The sequence below is a fragment of the Thalassophryne amazonica genome, chromosome 15 (assembly GCF_902500255.1).
Source record: "Thalassophryne amazonica chromosome 15, fThaAma1.1, whole genome shotgun sequence".
Lineage (NCBI taxonomy): Eukaryota > Metazoa > Chordata > Actinopteri > Batrachoidiformes > Batrachoididae > Thalassophryne > Thalassophryne amazonica.
Window position 1 is genome coordinate 74,229,767 of NC_047117.1, and position 18,751 is coordinate 74,248,517.

Consider the following 18,751-nt stretch of genomic DNA (forward strand, 5'->3'; position numbering starts at 1 on the left):
ACTGCATTGTTCCCTGATATATTTGTGAAGTTCATCCTTTCACACTCATGTTAAGGAGATTCTGAGATACTTTGTTCATCTATATCTGTGCATGTTCATATTCTAGAGTGTTGGTTTGTGTGGACAAATTCCAGTCTTGTGTTATTGGTTTTGTAGTCCAATATATTATACTTAGTAGCATTAGATTAGATTTGTGTTATCGCTTGTCTGGTGATTCTCTTTATATACAGTGGGGTAAAAAAGTATTTAGTCAGTCCCTGATTGTGCAAGTTCTCCTACTTAGAAAGATGAGAGAGGTCTGTAATTTTCATCATAGGTACACTTCAACTATGAGAGACAAAATGAGAAAAAAAAGTTCCAGCAAATCACATTGTAGGATTTTTAAAGAATTTATTTGTTTCCTGTCTCTGAAAAGTGTTTATATACGTTTTTATTTACTTGAGTTAAGCAACAAAATCAACAAAGATTACAAACTTAAGCTCAGGTACTCTGAGTATTTCCTGCTTATTCCTGCAGAAGGAAATATTATTGTACCTTTAATATTATTAATCTGTTGAATTTCACATGTTACTTTGCTAAGTATTGACCACACTCTTGCTTTCTGCATTTTCACTGCCTCTTTTCCCCCTTGGATTTCCTGAAGCAGCTTCAAGTTGATTATTTTCAGCTGTCCATGGTGCTGAAGAGGATTTCTGCTTGTTTACTGCTTGTTATAAATTACATGAATTATAAAGTGCAATAGTTTTATACACACTTGGATTATTTGAGAATTTTTGCATGAAAATGCAGCTTTTAAAAAGTTATTTACTTTGCAGAAACTTATTATGGGCAGCACAGTGGATTAGTGGTTAACACTGTTGCCTCACAGCAAGAAGGTCATGGGATCGATCTGTGGCATTTCAGTGTGGAGTTTGCGTGTTCTCTCCGTGTCTGCGTGGGTTCCCTCCGGGTGCTCCGGCTTCCTCCCACATCCAAACACATGCAGGTTAGGTGGACTGCAAACTTTAAAATTGCCCGTAGGTGTGCATGCGGGTGTGACTGTTTCTGTCTATATGTGACAGACTGGTGTCCTGTCCGGGTGTACCCCGCCTCACACCGTATGACGGCTGGGATAGGCTCCAGCCCCCGTGACCCTTAATTGGAGTAAACGGTTGAAGATGAGTGAATGAGTGAGAAATGTATTATGCACATTACTGATCAAAGGAAATTTACAGCCACAGTGTCTTCTGCACATGCTGAACTCTCCAGTAACTATTAATCTGACCCAGTTAAGTCATGAGAACTTTCAGTTGTTCCACACAAAACTCAAACATTGAATTGTTCAATAGTGATGTCATTACTTAATTTTCTAGTGAAAAAAGACAACAAAATAAGAACACCATTTCATGACACGAATGCTGATTTATGAATAAAATAAAAATTACAATGGGGAAACATTTTTTTGCACCATTATAAATTTAATTTACAAATTTTGGACAAATGTAAAAGTAATTTAAAGATTCATAGCTTTTAGCCAGTTGCAAGTTTTTTTTATTTGTTTGTTTTTTGTTTTGTTTTGTTTTGTTTTTTTCCCCACACATTGAAAAGTTTGTTTTTTTTAATATATTCCTTGAAGGAGATGCAGTCGACATTCTTTGATTGCAAGTATTTTTTTTTAAATAAACAATTTAATCATTTTTATAGTATTTTTAAAATTTATAAATGCAGTGGAAAAATGGAATTTTAAGCATTGCAGTCTCTTTTTCTCAGTGTTAAAATTGTATTGGCTTATGTTCTTGTGGCCTTTTTTAAATATATATATAATAGACAAGCCTGTTGTCCGTGGGTATCCACGGGCTCTAGACTAGGTAGTGTTTATAAAATAGGTAGCTGAAATTTTTCAATGGCGGTAATAAATTATGCAAAGTTTCAAAAATAATTTGGAATGGTGTGTGATTCCAGAATGTTTTTAGAACCTTAGACCTCAACTGTTTTTAGAAGAGGAACTCAACCCTTTTATTTCCTGTTAACTACATAATTTTTCTTTAAATGTTAACTTACTGTCTTAATGTATCTATAAATTGTTTAGGTTCTTGTTTTCACATACACACTATTATTATCATTGATATTATTATTATTAAATTTATTTTTACTTCTATTTTGTCATTTGATTTTTAAATGGACCACAATGGAAAGAAGTGTTTCTTGTGTCATCTATGTATTTTTAACGTATTTACAATTTTATTATGTACTTTTATATAATGGCTGAGTGGATCCTTGTCATTTGATTGGTGCTTTGTATGTCACATGACATGGATTATTCGTCCCATTTAGAGTGCAGTTTGGTTCAATTTAGAGTGCAAATTTGGTTCCACACATTTGATACCATTGCACTCTGCGCACACACATGCATACACACGCTCCCCCACACACACAATGTGTGCACACACACACACACAAATCAACTGTGCTGCATTGTAAAAACAATTCCCTTGTTTTTACAGAAAAATTCTGGCAGCTGTGGTTACCAGGATAATTTTGTAAAAATTACAGAGAATATGTAAATGGTTTTACATAAAACATGTAAATTTTATAGTGTAAACCTGTTGTAATTTTATTGTCTATTTAGAAGATAAAATCTCTGTAAACCGGTCACCTTATGTTTAATTACCCTTAAAATGCAGTTTAAACAGACACATCACCTCTTTTTTCAAACCTTTAATTATTAGTATTTTACTGTATTTGTGAAAATTCTCATCTGTAAAATTTCACTGTATTGGACAGTTTTTAGTATTATGGTTTTTCTGTGTTTAAACTACAGTCATTTGTAAAATATACAATGGTATATGATTATTTTAACATATTTGTACTGTTAAATTTACACTTGTTTGGTTCCACATTTTACACATTATTGCTGTAAATTAAACACACCATTGTTTTTCTTTCTACAATTTTTTTATGATGTGATTTCACAGAATTTCACCGTTAATTGAACAATTTTTTTTTTAGTGTGTTAGCAGGAAGATAAAATGAAAAGCTGGGCAAATTTCTGACATTTTTGGTAGTACACAGCACACAAGCGCCGACCCGTGTGTGTGTGTGTGTGTGTGTGTGTGTGTGTGTGTGTGTGTGTGTGTGTGTGCGCGCGCGCGCGCGGGACAACAACTCTACCGAGACGAAAATTTAATTGAGCTAACTGACGCTGCTGATTCTTGTAACACACATACACAGAAAATTCACTCCGCTGTAAGCCATCTGGATGCATGAAGATCTGTTCAAATGAAAAGCTGATGTGATTTTTAGCTGGACTGAGGAACTACACAAAATCTTTTTTTTTTTTTATGGAAGTCCGAAGTCAGTGCACTGCATCACCGGACTACACATCACAATTTGGACTTTAGCAGCAGTGGAACACCAAAATATAAGTCCCTTGTCTGTTGTTCATAAATTAATAAAATGTCAAATGACAAGGATCTGTTTTAGCCGTTATATAAAACAAATAATGAATGTTTTCACATTCTTTCAATGGAATGAATATTTAATTTCACCTCATGAAATATTCGTACCATTGAACTCATAAACATTCATTATTTGTATAACATTAAACTTACTAAATAAAATCAATCACACACTCGCGCTTTTAATATATAGAGAATTTACCGTCCCCTGCTGAATTGGCATGTGAGTCCAGAATGTAAATACCAATTTACATTGTTCATTGTTGTTAGCTAATATATGCAGCTTCTCTAAAAATATTAGTCCTATTAATGTTCAGCTTTGGTGCTGTTAATCCTTCAGCCAAAAAACATAAACATACCAAACAGCAAATGTCAGCTCTCCACAGTTTGTGTGTGATCAAAATTGCACGCATGTATGCAGAGCTTTTTGTCTTTTCTGCATTCTGCTGTGAGCAGGTGCTTTTAATTTGTCACACAGAGACCGTGGCAGAAGACATTAAAAGCAAAACACTGTTCACTTATGGTACTGGGAGCATGACAATCACTCATGGTAACGGCAACACGACACTTAGCTAAACTGACTAAACCAGTTGAACTACAAAAACACAATAAATCAACACTAACACTGTTAAACTATCATGAACCACAATAACAACATTTAAAGCCTCAAAACTCTGAACTCCAATGGTCCATTGCAGCACAATGTCCATTGTTTACTGGTTAGCTAAAATTGCTAATTTCACAAAAATATTTGTCCTATCAATTTTCCATTTTTCCAGCATTCATCATTGTCCCACAATACATAAGCACGCCAAACAGCAAATATCAGCTGTTCCCGGTTTTGCTGTGATTGAAGCCAAACACACGCATGCACGCATATAGAGGCCACTTTACTATTATAATTATTTATTTATAAGATTTCCATTTTTCTGTATTTATTATTGTTGTTGTATCCATATATTTGTAGATCTGTTGAACGTTACAAGTATAGTATTTAAAAAATAAAATAAGGCAGACTCGTGTGCCAAGCACCCCCCACCAATAAATTGGCTTTGGGTTGGTTTGATTGCTTTGGTCAATAAATTAGGAGCTATTGAATGAATGAATGAATGAATTTTATTCGGCATGCACACAAACATACTTAACAAAAGAATCTCTCATAATACAAAACAAAAGAAAACAAAAAACTCAAACAAAAGAAAACAAAAACTCAAATAATTTCCCAGCTTTGTGCGGCTGAAAGGGTGTAGACTGAAGCAAAAGCTTATAAACGCCCCCCCCCCCCCCTTCACCAGTTGCTATATACACATATATGTACACCCATACAACAAATACCAAAAAAGACAAGAAAGACAAGCAGAGATGATATAGATTAATCAGTAAAAGAAAATATCTGAACACCGCAGAACAAACAGCAGTATAACGCACAGATAAAATAGATACTCACTGAAACATGTACTATCTCGTGTCCTGATACTGTATTTGGGGGGGGGACTAGCTGTGTTGCTGACCTTAACACGGTACCACTTTGGGATTTGGGTAGATGACGAATCTGCTTTCAAAATTTAAAGCTAGAAGGTTTATAATTGATCTAAACCAAATTATTTATTTATTGATAACTGGTGGCAATATGAAAAAGAGCCATCTGATACTGAGGGGGGGGCTTACAGCAGACAGGGACAATAAATACCAGAAATCAAAACTTTGTTCAGTAAAGCATCTGGTCTTTAGAGGATCTTTGTGAAGTCAGATCATCCTCAGTTTCAGAATGAATTCTGATTTCTTAAACTTACAAAAACAAATATTCCTTATAAATGGAACGCAGCCTTTCACATGACTTTCTGGAATAAACCATGGACATGATGACCACAGATGAATGAATTAATAAAATTGCAAAAAAAAAAAAAAGAAAGAAAGAAAGAAAACCCAAAACAAAACATTAATTTGCAATAATTAAAAATTTAGGATGTCATGAGGTGCTCTGTCTGGTGCGAACAGAAGATAAAAAATATATACTTTGTAAATTTCTCTGTCATTCTGTACATTTGATACTTGAACCAGCTCTCTGATTAGGTTTTCAAATTGGTATTAACTGAAAATTGATGTAAAACGTTCATTGTTGAAGCCATTAGTTGTGCTCCTCTGCATAGCGAAGTCATTTGTAGCTATTCAGCCCTTAATTTAACAATGTTGTTCCCACTCTGTGGACATGTTTGTTTTACCATTTGCTTACATGTTCTGTAGTATATTTATTCTGTGGACACTTGAGGTCATGCAGCTCAAAGTTCATGACCACTGCTAGTTATTAATTATCATGGTGTAATTAAAGGGTTTGACAGCTGGCTGTGCCGCAGCACAGAGTATGCTCTGTGATAATATGAACACTAGTGATGTTCCAGCTCAGTGAGACAACGGCACGGCTGTGCGTTTGGAACAACGAGACGGGATTCAGCCATCAACGGGCTGCTGGTAATCCACAAGTCAAAATGTACATTTATTTAATTAAAGTGCACAGTGACGACTGAAGAGGGAAACCAGATTGGACTCAACAAGGTTTCATTGGAAACCTGATAAACCGCCTCAAGTATTTGTGTGTGTGTGTGTGTGTGTGTGTGTGTGTGTGTGTGTGTATATATATATATATATATATATATATATATATATATATATATATATATATATATATATATATATATATATATATATATATATATATGTGTGTGTGTGTGTGTGTTTTCTAAATGACTTGAAGAGTTTTGATCCACTTTGGACTAAACGTGGTGGAATGACTGAGGATCACACAAGAATATACATACGTATCTGTGCAATCTGAGGAATTACCGTAGTTAAAGATAAATTGATATTTACTGTTGACCACCAATATGAAGTCATATCATCTTTTCTACTGGTCACATGATCGTTGACTTTGAAAGGTCAAACTCAAGATCAGAAATTTTAACTCAGTTTGGATCAAGTATGGACTAAATATGGTGGAAGGATTGTGTGTTATGTCAAAGATAGTGGTTCATGTTTTGGACAAAACAGATCAAATGTTGAAGCCACACAGATTCATATATTCTAGTCACATGGATTCACAGACAATTTAATTTGCATGACTCTACGTCAAACATGCACAGCGCCATTGCTGCACCCAAAGAATACCCCATTTAGTTTGTTTATGTTCGTATTCTCTCTCTTATTAAACCTTGTTGAGTTGTTGCATTGAGACACAAACTGTGGACAGTGAATCCAATATGAGTGCAAAATTTAAAGTCAATAAATAAATAAATAAAAAGCTCCATTTTGGAAGAATAACTTAAAATGATGGATTTGGTAAAGCTTTCAGTGATTATTTTTAATGTACTGTAGAAGTTATCACTGTCAGATAGAAAACACTTCGCTTCACTTCACCAAAAGTGGAAAAGTGTTTTTCATCTGACAGTGACGTTATCTACACTACAATAAAGACTAAAGACACATCATTTATCTTCAACATATAATCGGGAGTAAAGCGTTCAGTGTTGTTTAATGGGTGCTTGACTTTCGATTGTTTATGCTGTTTTAACTGTAATGTTTTACAACGTGAAATTAGGTTGGAAAGGGCTTTTTTTTTTTACAATATCTTTATGATTGAAATCACTACACAAATGGTTATTCAATAATCACTGGAGGGTTAAATCCATCACTAGAAGAAAGTATGTGTTTAGCAGTTAGCTGAGCTTCACCAGCCTGAGTTGGCTGATGTGTTATTCATCCGATATAAACCATATGGGTGTTATGTAGATTTAAGACGGTGTAGAAGATTACAGAAGAAGAGTGTTATAAAACAGACAGCTAATCACATATCTTATGTTTTGCTGTTAGACACATTTTAAGGTCACATCTTGGAGGCGTTGGAATGGTTGTCTGTGTGCGTTGAGGCCAAACAGTTTTATCTGGTTTCCCTGTTTATCTTCGGTGTGACACACAAAAAAATAAAGTTCACTTACCAATGGATATGAGCACGAGAGCACAGATGACGACAATCCAGACGTCCATCACAGAAAGAACAGAGCGAGTGCCAGGAGGAGAGGCGACGAATCAGAACGCCAACAGAAAAAGTGATGAGAAAGGAAACAAAGCAGAGGTGTTAAACGTTTCACCAATCTCTTCCTCCTCCCATACTGTGAATCACTTCATCCCCGGCCTGCCGCTGCTGCGTGTGCAAAGTGCAGATTTCCTCCCTTCAAAGCAAGCTGAGAGAGAAGGTGGAGAGAAAATGAGATGATAAGAAGGGAGGAAGGAGGAAGCGGTAAGAGGAAGGCATGAAGACAAAAGTTTTATGACCTTAAAGTAAATTCACTGCTTCACAAAAAGAACATTGAAGCACGCATTGATGAAATGACCGGGCATTATTTCCTCCTCCAGCAGACTGGAGTGCTTTTAACGTGGGTCTGCACATTTTCTGTGTGATGTCATAAAGCCAATTCCTGTGTGTTTGTGCTTCAAAATTGAATTCTTTGACACAAAGACCACTTTGTCTAAATAAAATCCACAAATGTTCACAGACAAATATTACCGTATTGCCCAAAATCAGAAAGTTTCTGTGGACTTTACGTCATCCACATCCCTCTGTGCTCTGTGTGTATGATAGGATGAGAAAAGTGTGTAAACAATAACTGAAAAATAACATATTTAAAGAAAAGGGGGAATAGCACCTCTGATTTTAAGAATATCTTCAGAAATAAGTTCAAAAGCACCTATTTTACAAAATCAGGACATTTAATAAAATCTGAACAATAACAAAACAAAAAAGTTATTGACACAGGTTGAATTTAAATTAGTTCCTCACACAAAATGCAGAACAACCCACCTGTGCAAAACGACCTGAATTAACAAATTTTATAAAACATGCAGGACTTTCTTCACCCTGGTGGGGAGAAGCTCTCTGAGAGCATCAGAAATGTGATCACGACATTGACTATCAGAAAACTGTTAAGAAGCTTCTTGGACAGAGCACTAAGAAATATTTTAATGAAAGATATCTGCAGAGGTTGGTGCCGATTGTGTAGTGAAAAATACCCCCACACAAGATCATCTGAAGTGTTCCAGGCTTATCTGCAGTTGTGGTTTGAGCCTGTTGTGTACAGCATGTTAAACCAAGTAGTGCTCCATGTGTGAAGGCCAAAGAGGACACAACTACTGAAATACAGGCACAAAAGATGGACAGATGAAACCACCATAGCGCTCTTAAGGAAGAGAACACCTGACCTCCAGTAAAACATGTTGGAGGTTCTGTCCTGCTGTGGGGCTGCTTTGCTGCCTCTGGTACAGGAACTGAATGTGTCAGTGACTGATGATATCGGGTTCTTATCAATGTGCTGCCCAGTGCCAGAACATTGAGTTGAGAGACTAAAGTCTCGTGTCTAGCAGGACTACGACCAAAAGAGCACATTCAACAGCACAAAGAAAAAAAAATGGCTATAAATGAAAGGATGAACTGTTTTAATAATCTGACCTAATCCCCTTTAATATCTTTGGAGAAATCTGAAGTCTGCTTCAATAAAACAACGCCTGCAATAATGCCAATAATTAGTATATTTTCAATCATATGAAAGTATCTTGTTGCTCAGTAACTTTGGACATTTTATTAAATACTCTAAATGTTATGTGTTGGACGCTGGTGGAGAACCGACCAGCGTTTGAAGTCGGACCCAGTATAAAATAAGCAGAGCACGGTACAAAGGATAACAGAATTTAATAAACATAACAGTGAGTGCTATTAATAACAAATGAGTGCGCGGTCTGGCGAGGTGGAGTAACGGTGCGCTCCCAGCAGCACAAACGGTCCGGAGCCAGAACAGTTCGGACCCAAGGACCCCGCCGACACCCCCCAGGTGGCCGCGACCAACCGAGTCTGTGAAAGAAGAAACCATCATGTGAGTCCACCACTCCACACACAGAGAGACCACTCAAAGGTGTACATAAACAGCAAACACTTCCTGGCTTAATCACCAATCAGCTTCCCACCCTGCAGGCATGGAACACCCAGTTCAATTCTCCACTGCAGTGGAAGCTGATTAAACGACTAACATAACAGCTCAATATAATAAGGTGTGAGGGACACCACATTTACTGACTGTACTTATGTTAGTCACAAAACCTAAAGTACCTCAGGAAGTGTGCTGACGAGCGTGAGACCTCACCCCCTCCTCTTTCACAGACCATGGCATCAAACCTGGTACGGTCTCTGCATCCATGATGATGAGATGGCTCTCTAGACGACGATCTCACCCGTCTGGTCACAAGGTCGAGTCTCTGGCCAATACACACTGTGTACTCCAGACTTAAATGCAACCATGCCCCAATCCATAAAGATGCACCACAGCTGTGAGTCCTGACGAGCTGCACATGACCAGCCTCAGGTGATCAGGGTGAGGTCCTAATAACTCAGCCACACAGCCACACATGCCACCTGGAAGGAAAAACAAAAGACAGAAAACAGAAGACAGAAACAAAAGGCAGCCAGGCACCCCAGCCATACAACACTAAAAACATAAAATTGGTTCTTATTTATTGCTGAAGATGGTCTTAATTATATGTTTTGAAAATCAGGTGTGTCAACACTTTTTACCAGGACTGTAGATGACAATGACAACCGTTAAAAATGGTTCTATCATACAATGATTGTTAAAACAAAACAAAAAAAAAACTCTGCTTAATTAAATGTGGTATTCAGAAAAATTACAGACCACCTAAAAGAAATTCTGTTGTTTTATCACATAAGTAAATTTTAATTGTCTATGAATATTAGTTTAGCATCTGGAAAGTTTTAGGCACATTGATGTCATACTGTACACTCTAAAAAATGAGCTGCTGTCTTGATGAGAAAAATTGATGTAACAATTTGCATAGATTTTTTAAGTTATTTTAACTTTCAACTGAGTTCATGCCACAAGACTTCTCCAGTTAAGTTGAAATAACTTTAGAAAATCTATGCAAATTGTTACATCACTTTTTCTCATTGAGACAACGGTTTATTTTTTACCGCGTAAGAGACAAAACAATCATAACATCCTAACATCTATAAGACACAGATATAAAAGAACTGCCGTGTATTTATGGGATAGTGATGAAAAGCAACGTAACTTATTACAATTATAGTAAATAAAAAGATGGCTTAATTACACTCTTATTCTGCATTAGCTAACTTTAGAAAATTGTCTGGAAACCTGCTACCCTATAGTTAAATTTGAACAAAATTTAAATGGGTCAAGTTGTATTAACAAAACTTTAGCATATTAACATGGAAGTACTGCAATTAAAATTAGCAGGTCAAGTTGTATCGACATAGAACTTTGCAGTTACACCTCCATGTTAATACTTTAAGCAGGTCAAGTTATATAAACAGAATTTTATCCCAAATTTAACATAATACCGCAGAACTGTAAGTGCAGTTAAAATAACAGGTTCCATTGTATTAGCTTAGACCTACAACTGCAAATAAACTAAACAGGTGAAGTTGTATTTATATAGAGCTTCAACATATTAAACTAGACCTTTAACTATAATTAAACAGGTAAGTTGTATTAACATAGAAGTTTAATGTGTTAACATTGGTATTGGTAAATGTCTTCCAGTCATTTAGCATAAATTAGTTGTACTTATTGCAAAAAAAGAAAAAAAAAAGAAAAACATAGTTTACTGTTTCTGTACTCTGGCAAAACAATTTCCTTCGGATAAATAATGTTGATCTTAAACTAATTTTAACCATGGAGCTTTTACATGTTTGAATTTTTCATGACATAAAAAATAAATAAATAAAATTAAAAAATTCAGGGTTTTTATATTAAAATTTCTAAAATTATTTCCTTTAAACTCACTGTGAAAAGTAATCTCTACATCATGAAGTAAAAAAATTAAAAATCTAAAAGCCAAAATGATGGTGTGAATAAGTAAGTGCACCCTTTAAACCATCATTTTGACATCCAGTCTATTTCAGACAAGTCTGGGGATGAACAGGTGACAGTATGGTCCTGTATGATAAATCTGCCCGGAGGCGGCAGTTCCCAAAAACAGTGACTGTACAAGAAGGTGACTAGTGAGGAAAGACGACAAGACAACCATGAAGATGTTCTTGTCTTCTGTGCCTGCATCTAGAGAAACTGTGCTTAGTGCAAATTTTGCATTTCATTTTCATACAACAAAACGGATCAAATCTGGACTTGTAGTCTATTGTGCCTTCTGGCAAACTGTCGCTGAGCTCTTCTTTTTAAGGAAATCCATCTCTATATTACTTGATGATGAAGCTGTTTAACTGGTGATGCAAAACATGTACTACAGTGTCTCCAATAGCAGCCACAGAAGCCAACATCATCTTCAGGTTTGTCTTGTTGTCTTGGTGGCTTTCCTCACTTGTCACCTTCAAGTGATGGTTTATATGTGAAGGGTGCACTTACGTATTCACACCATGATTTTGGTGATGTAGAGATTACTTTTCACTGTGAGTTTAAAGGGCATAATTTTTAAAAACTATATAAAAAGCCTGTTTTTTGTTTTGTTTTTTATGTCATAAAAAATTCAAACCTGTAAAAGCTCAAGGGTGCACATATGTTTTCACACCAGTCAACAAATAACATTAACTGCAGGGCAGTGAAGCAGGTCAGCCCATTTCTCTCTCTGAGGTGTGATGCATATACAAAATAAAAGCATGCTGTGTTTTATAGTATTGATTGATGTTAGACTGCTTTATAGGAAAATACACTGAGAAAAATAATTGGGGGTGTGTAATTACAACACATTTAAATCTGTGATATTGGCAATTTAAAAGCTTGTTTATATATGTACAAAAAAAACCTAGCTAAAGAACTAATTTACATTACATTACAATAGACAAAACTTTATGCATTTTCTTCTTAAGAAGATTTATTTACTTAATTACTTGATCTTTTCAGTTACAGTCACCCAACAAACATTTTCTTGTTGGATTTAATGCTGTGATGTGGTTTTGAGTCATGTGATTTTCACGCAACTGGGACGTCCGCCATTACAGGCTGCCAGTGGTTTTGCTTGGAGTTGCGCGCGCTCTTTTTCACATCTACGGCTGGCCTATATCTGTCTGAAAGAGGACCACAACAACCTTATTTAGAGGTAAGAATAAAGTAGGCCAGTTTCTGCAGTCTTCTCAGTTTTATAAGTAGTATTAGTAAAAACAGTTACCCTAAAAGCAGCAACAGCGGCTTTATGCTAGAGGTCTGCAGTGTAAAAGAAAATTGGGAGCTAAAGCTACAGCCCATAATTCAGGATTTCTGTTAGCAAGTAATTGCAGATTACACCTGGCAAAACATGTGACTTAAAAGCACGTCAGCCAAAATATTGTAGACAAGATGGTCAGGTGGGTTTGCTAACTTTTGCAAGATGATGGCGCTGGCATTTCTTTAACATTAGTTGTACTTTATATCACATGGATGGTCACATTAGCTTCGCTGTCATTTTTGTTCTGTGTGTTTGCCCACTTTTAAGTAGACAGATTATGTTTTGTGCAGAAATAAACATTACAAATGCATTAAATCAGTGATGACAGATTTAAATTTCTGTTGGGTCACTTAAACACTTTTTTTAACCCAAAGCTGCTTTTGACCTTTCATCTGTGCACACGGAGGTCGTTCTAAAGCAGGATTGCAGGTCTCATCAGTGTTACTTAAACTATGAACGAGAGCAATCTGAGATTTCTGACATCCATCAAGGGTTTACGAGGACTCAAGATATGTGATTCACATTGTGACCCGGACTTTACCTGGATCCAGATTCCACAACACAATGCAATAATTGCATACTGATCTAGAATGGGCTGACTGATCAAGATGTTGCAATGTGATATTTAATTCACAAGATGAAATAAGTGTCTTTCTGATCTTGGTTTTACATCATGATGTCGTATCGGTGAAGTAGATTCGACATAATCCTTAAAGTCTCCAAAGTGAAATCTGGATCCAGATCACCTCCCAAATTGAATGGAGTCCTTCATGGCCTAATATGTATCTGTGGTGAAAGTTTTGTCAAAGTCCGTGCAGTAGTTTTGACGTAATCCTGCTTACAATAAACGCTAATGATTTTATTATGTTTTGGCAAGTGGAATAATACTCGCTGCGTCATAAATTGTAATGTCGGTAAAGCAAAACTGAGGTATCTGCTCACACAAAGTACAGTGATAAACCTGAGATCAAACCAAGTACATAAGCATGAACAAAAACTTTACATTCAACTAAGGTTCAGTTGATTCTTTTCAATGGCAAATGTTAAACGTGATGACGATTTCTGAGAGCCTGTTGTGAAGGTGTTTGTGGATTTTGGAGGCCTGATCTTCTGGTTCCAGGTGACGGCATTGTGCCCTGACTCATCTCTAGTTTGACTTCACACACCAGTCTCATTTTGTCTCATCTGTGGCCTTTTGGTTTACGGCGCCGTAAAGATGACAAAAGCCCCGTGGAGTTTCACCTCCTCCAGCTCTCTGTTCCGCTCTTCTACGTCGCCCCGAAGAGGCTGAATTTAAATGATTTTGCAGAACAAAAGCACCAAGTCCCCCCCCCCCCCGTGACATTAAAACGCCAACAAAAAATTCATGTGTATATTTGCAAGCCGTGTTAACTGGTATGTGTTTGCTGTCCTACATTCTGCTCTGTTAAATACAACAAAATAACACAAGTTTCCTCAATAATAAAAATTCTGTTAAACTTAAGCTCCAATTTGACTGAAGCTGTTTTTGTAGTCAGGTAGTAACTGCACGCAGGTCTCTCGATGTTTCTGTCTGGCTCATGTTGTGGACTGTTCTATCGGTGTTCTTTGGCCCACATTTGAGTTTCCAGTAGTGGTGCTGTGGAGGTGTTTGTTTTACATTAATTTATGTTGCATCCATCTCTCGTTCTGTTCCTTTGTGTCTGAATGTTGTATTAAACTGTGTGTTTTTAATATTTGTCTTTCCTTAGTGGGCTCTGAAACAGTAAAATTCGTGCAGTGGTACAGTGTGTCAATCAAAACGGAACTATGCAGTACAGCCGATTGCTCGAGACGAGTGAAACGTGCCGGAAACTTGCAAGTTTAATAGTTTGCTGTGGTGGCGGTTGTGGAAAGTTGTAATTTTCGAATGTTAAAAAAATGTTTAACAATTTTTTATCATTCAGCATGACTTTTGTAGATATTTTTAATTTTATTTTGTTGTATCTCAAGCCAACGTGTGTGTGTGTACATATATATATATATATGCATCCTGTTTTTTAATAAAATGTAGTTTGGTTTTCATTTGCCCTTTGTCAGTGGGTCACCATAGTCAAATTTGTCCAAACATTCTCGTTAGGGTTTTTTGTTTGTTTGTTTGCTTTTTGATAGTTATTTTAAGTAGATTAAAGTTATCAGCCATTTGCTGGTGATGACACAATACAGTGATTGAAAATGTGATTAAATACTTAAAAGAAATCTTGCCATTTTCTAACCTACAATAAATTATATATATTTAAAGATTCAAAGTGACATTACTTATAATTGTGCACAATGGTTACAGTATGTATCAGGGTTTTGGCACATTGAATGTAGCTGAAATCTTTACACGTGTGTGTGTGTGTGTGTGTGTGTGTGTGTGTATGCAAGTGATAAAATCCATATTTTCTTTTGTGGCACTTACATAAACAAAGACTCAACGAAGCTCAATTTAGATCAACTTCAGTTTAATTATTCACAACCCAGAAAAAGAAAAAACAAAGTTTTTTTTTTTTTTGAAACAATCTAGTCATCATCATATAATTAATCCCCCTCAGAAGAACATATAAATCCATCTAAATGTTAATTCTCTCTGGATAATATTAATGCTAGACTATATATGTATTCTCCCTTGTGCTTTTTGTAAAACACTCTTCAGGGACACGCTACTCATTTCCTCATCTCAGGACATGAAAAGATTCTCATGCTCACGACTTCAGTATCTGCTTCATTTCAGCCACTCGAGTGAAGCTGAATGTGTCATTACTGTAAAAATCAATGCAGGTGATTAACAGAGGAAAAAAATAAATCCTGTTGTCAGCACCGTACTGTAGCGAGTACAGCCGGAGGACGTTAACAGGCTGTGTGGCGTTTTCTCTGCTTGGCCCTACATGCTGAAAACGTCCCCAGATGTGAGAAATGATCTGAGGCTAAAAACACAATTGCACCATGTCTACAAGTGAGATTTGTGTGCAGCTGGGCTGTGAACCAACCGCCACACGCACCGGAGCATCTGTGGATGCTGCTGAATACGTTCCATTAATGTGCTGACACAGAGTGCAGCATGATACACACAAACTAAACGACAGTCACTCACAGGCAACATCAAAAGCCCAAAAACATCTCATCAGGTCAAACGTGATTAAATATCTAGGCTCCGCCCTCTTACATGAACTATTGCAGGCTGTTTGAGTTCTTTCAAAACATTTTCTCATTCTGGACTTTAAATGATCTCCCTCCTAAACTTTCTGTGCATTTTCGACAAGATTTTGCATCATAATGCAATAACTTATTCCAAGGTATACAACCCAAAAAAAAGAAAAAAGAAAAAAAAAAGAGAAGTCATCAATGCAACCAGTACAAGTTATCCCAATGAAAAATGGATGGGGGAATGTTAACGTTGGTGGCCGAGGTAACTGCAAAAGCACTCAAGAGTGCATGCCTGAACCGTCTGAATGGGAATTTATTTTTTTACATTCCTCTCATTTTGTGGTTAATTATGTTATAATGTGCAACGTAATTCAATAAAAGCAAATGAAATACTGCAGACTAACACACGGAATTAATTTTTTCCTAAAACCACTATCAGAATTCCTCAAAAACTTGTTTTCACAAAATCTGATGAATGGGGCGAGTCGGACGCTGGGTAGGAGGGGAAATAATAATTTAAGGGTATATTCAGGACATTTTTTCCACTCTCATTTCTCACAGTTCACAATCTGAGTGTCTCATCACACAATCAACAGTTACATCAATAACTTATGTTTTAATGTTTCAATTAACTGAAACTTTCATCGAATCAACTCTTCGGGGAAACCCTATGATCTTCAACCTGAACTGATGCTGCCTTTGATCACTTCCTAGCTGAGAGGAAAAACATCAACTTGGCTTTGTTTGTAGCTATGAACAGTTTGATTCAATCCAGTCGCTTCTATAAACACAAACTCTTTTTTTTAAATGTTAAAAATTACTTCTTTTTTTCCCAGGGATGATGGCCAAGTGGTTAGTGCACTTGGTTTTGGTGCAGAAGGTTACCGGTTCAAACCTCACCCCTTCCACATCTATGTAATGTGGAGTTGCGTCAAGAAAGGCATCCGGCGTAAAACTTGTGCCAATTCAAAACATGCAGATCCACCTTGGATTTTCCTGTAGCGACCCTGAGTGAAAACAAGGGAGCAGCTAAAAGATCTTGCTATAAAATTTTTTCCCCGCAACATCTGACAATATTGGCACTTTAAAGATGTTCGCTGACTTTGTTTAAAGCACTGTAAAATCTCTGTTAAACTCCCCTCTGCTTACACATGATGTTTAGAAGCTTTTGCTGCTAAATTTTAAAACATCATTGTTGAACTTTGGGGGGAATTTTGTGCACTATTGGATTCTGGAACATTAAGGAATGAATCTTAATTAAAAACAAATTCCTTTAGCAACTAATACACCAGCAATCTGATGCAGCCAAAAAAAAAAAAAAAAAAAAAACCTATCAATGAAATGGGAAAAAAAAATGTTAAAATTGTAATAAGGTATTCTACTTTGGTGCTTGTAGAACAACTTGCCATATTTTCCCATTAATTTATTGAAACCATATTTCTGGCACATAAAAATGATAATGCAGAATTTCCAAATATTCTGTCATCACTGGAATGCAGTTTTGTAGACAGCAACAATTTAACAATTAGAAAAAAAAAAAAATTTAATTATCCTCCCTACTTTTGTTGGCATTATTATATACTTTTTGAATGGTGCAATAGCAGCTATGCGTTACCAGTATTGACATTACAATTTAAAATCTAATTCAAGTTTAAAGTTTATATTGGTAAACTACATAATTTTGTAAATCAAGTATAACCAAATAAAAACAAATTGTTTTTAAAACTGTGAACTTAGTAATTAAAATCCTCTCACCATTATTTGACAAATACCCGTCAGAGAAAAGTCATCTGTACTTTCAAATATAATTGTTTAACTAGTATCGTTTAGAGAATAAAACTAGACTCACAAATCAGTCATGAAGTGGTAATATTTGATTGATGACCTTCAATACTGCTAAAGCTGAGCACTTGAGTTGCTGAGCTAATATTAGCTCCACAGCTAGCATTAGCTCCTCAGACAAAAATAGAAGAGAAGCTACTACAAAGTATTTTGAAACATTTTAATCTAACAAAAAAAATTAACTGGAAATTAAATTTCAGATGACTGTAGACAACCCACCAGTTGTGTCTCTGTGTTTTAATAAAGGAAAAGCAGTGATGAAATCAGCTAAAGCTAATCGTGCAGGTGCGTAGCTGTGTATCTACAAGACGATTTCCTGACATTCTGCACGAGTTGTATTCATCTATGTCAGCTCCTTCTGCCCTGTTTTAAGTTGCTAGCCATAGCAGATGACCACCCCAGTGAGTTGAGTCTGCTCAAAGTTTCGTCTTTTTTTTTTTTTTTTTTTTTTTTAGGGGAGTATAGAATTTTTCTTTACCACTGTCACCAGTCTGCTTTCTTATGGGACCATAAAGTATAGACCCTACTAGTGTATAGTGTTTTGAAATGACATAATTTCGTACAATATAAAGATGTTTCATTTAAAAGATTTTAAAAGATGATTCATTTAAAAAGAATTGTGGTCAATGAGCTAAACTGAAATTGTGAGTGTGGCAATTTCAAACCACAATTTCAATTGTATATTTTGAAAAGTTCAGCTTTTGTACTTACAAACTTTGTACAACAAAGTCAGTCGCATCAGATATCACAACATCAGGTATTTTAATACCATTTCAAGCCTAATTTTGAACCAAACCAATTTTTTGCTTTGACCCAGACACCACGATGAAAAGAAAATATTTCACAAGCAGTAAAGGCACAGAAGAAGTGGCTGTAGTGAGTCATTTTGAGTGCATGATACCAACGGACCTCACACGGGTGTTGTGTGATGTCCTGAATCTGAGAGAAACAGAAAACGGAACACTTATAAACAGCCAATGACTAGAGATGAATGACTGTCTTGACTCCTTACTGCCCCCTAGAGGATAGTTGAGATGTTATCAAGCAAAATGTTAAAAATTAAAACTGATCAGCACATGGCTCCAAACCAC

At 36.1% G+C, this 18,751-nt stretch overlaps 1 protein-coding gene and 1 long non-coding RNA gene across 2 annotated transcripts in view; one reads left to right on the forward strand and one right to left on the reverse strand.

Annotated features, from left to right (window-relative positions):
* LOC117527070 overlaps positions 1–7,624 on the reverse strand; it is a 26,468-nt gene extending 18,844 nt beyond the window's left edge. The window contains exon 1 of the mRNA XM_034189246.1: positions 7,427–7,624. Within this exon, the coding sequence (XP_034045137.1) occupies positions 7,427–7,475 (49 nt within the window). The 5' untranslated portion in view covers positions 7,476–7,624. The remainder of the gene's footprint in view (positions 1–7,426) is intronic.
* The window catches only part of LOC117527077, a 21,771-nt gene extending 3,052 nt beyond the window's left edge, over positions 1–18,719 (forward strand). Inside the window, exon 3 of the long non-coding RNA XR_004565424.1 lies at positions 18,418–18,719. This is a non-coding gene — a long non-coding RNA (uncharacterized LOC117527077). The remainder of the gene's footprint in view (positions 1–18,417) is intronic.
* Positions 18,720–18,751: the final 32 nt, after the last annotated feature.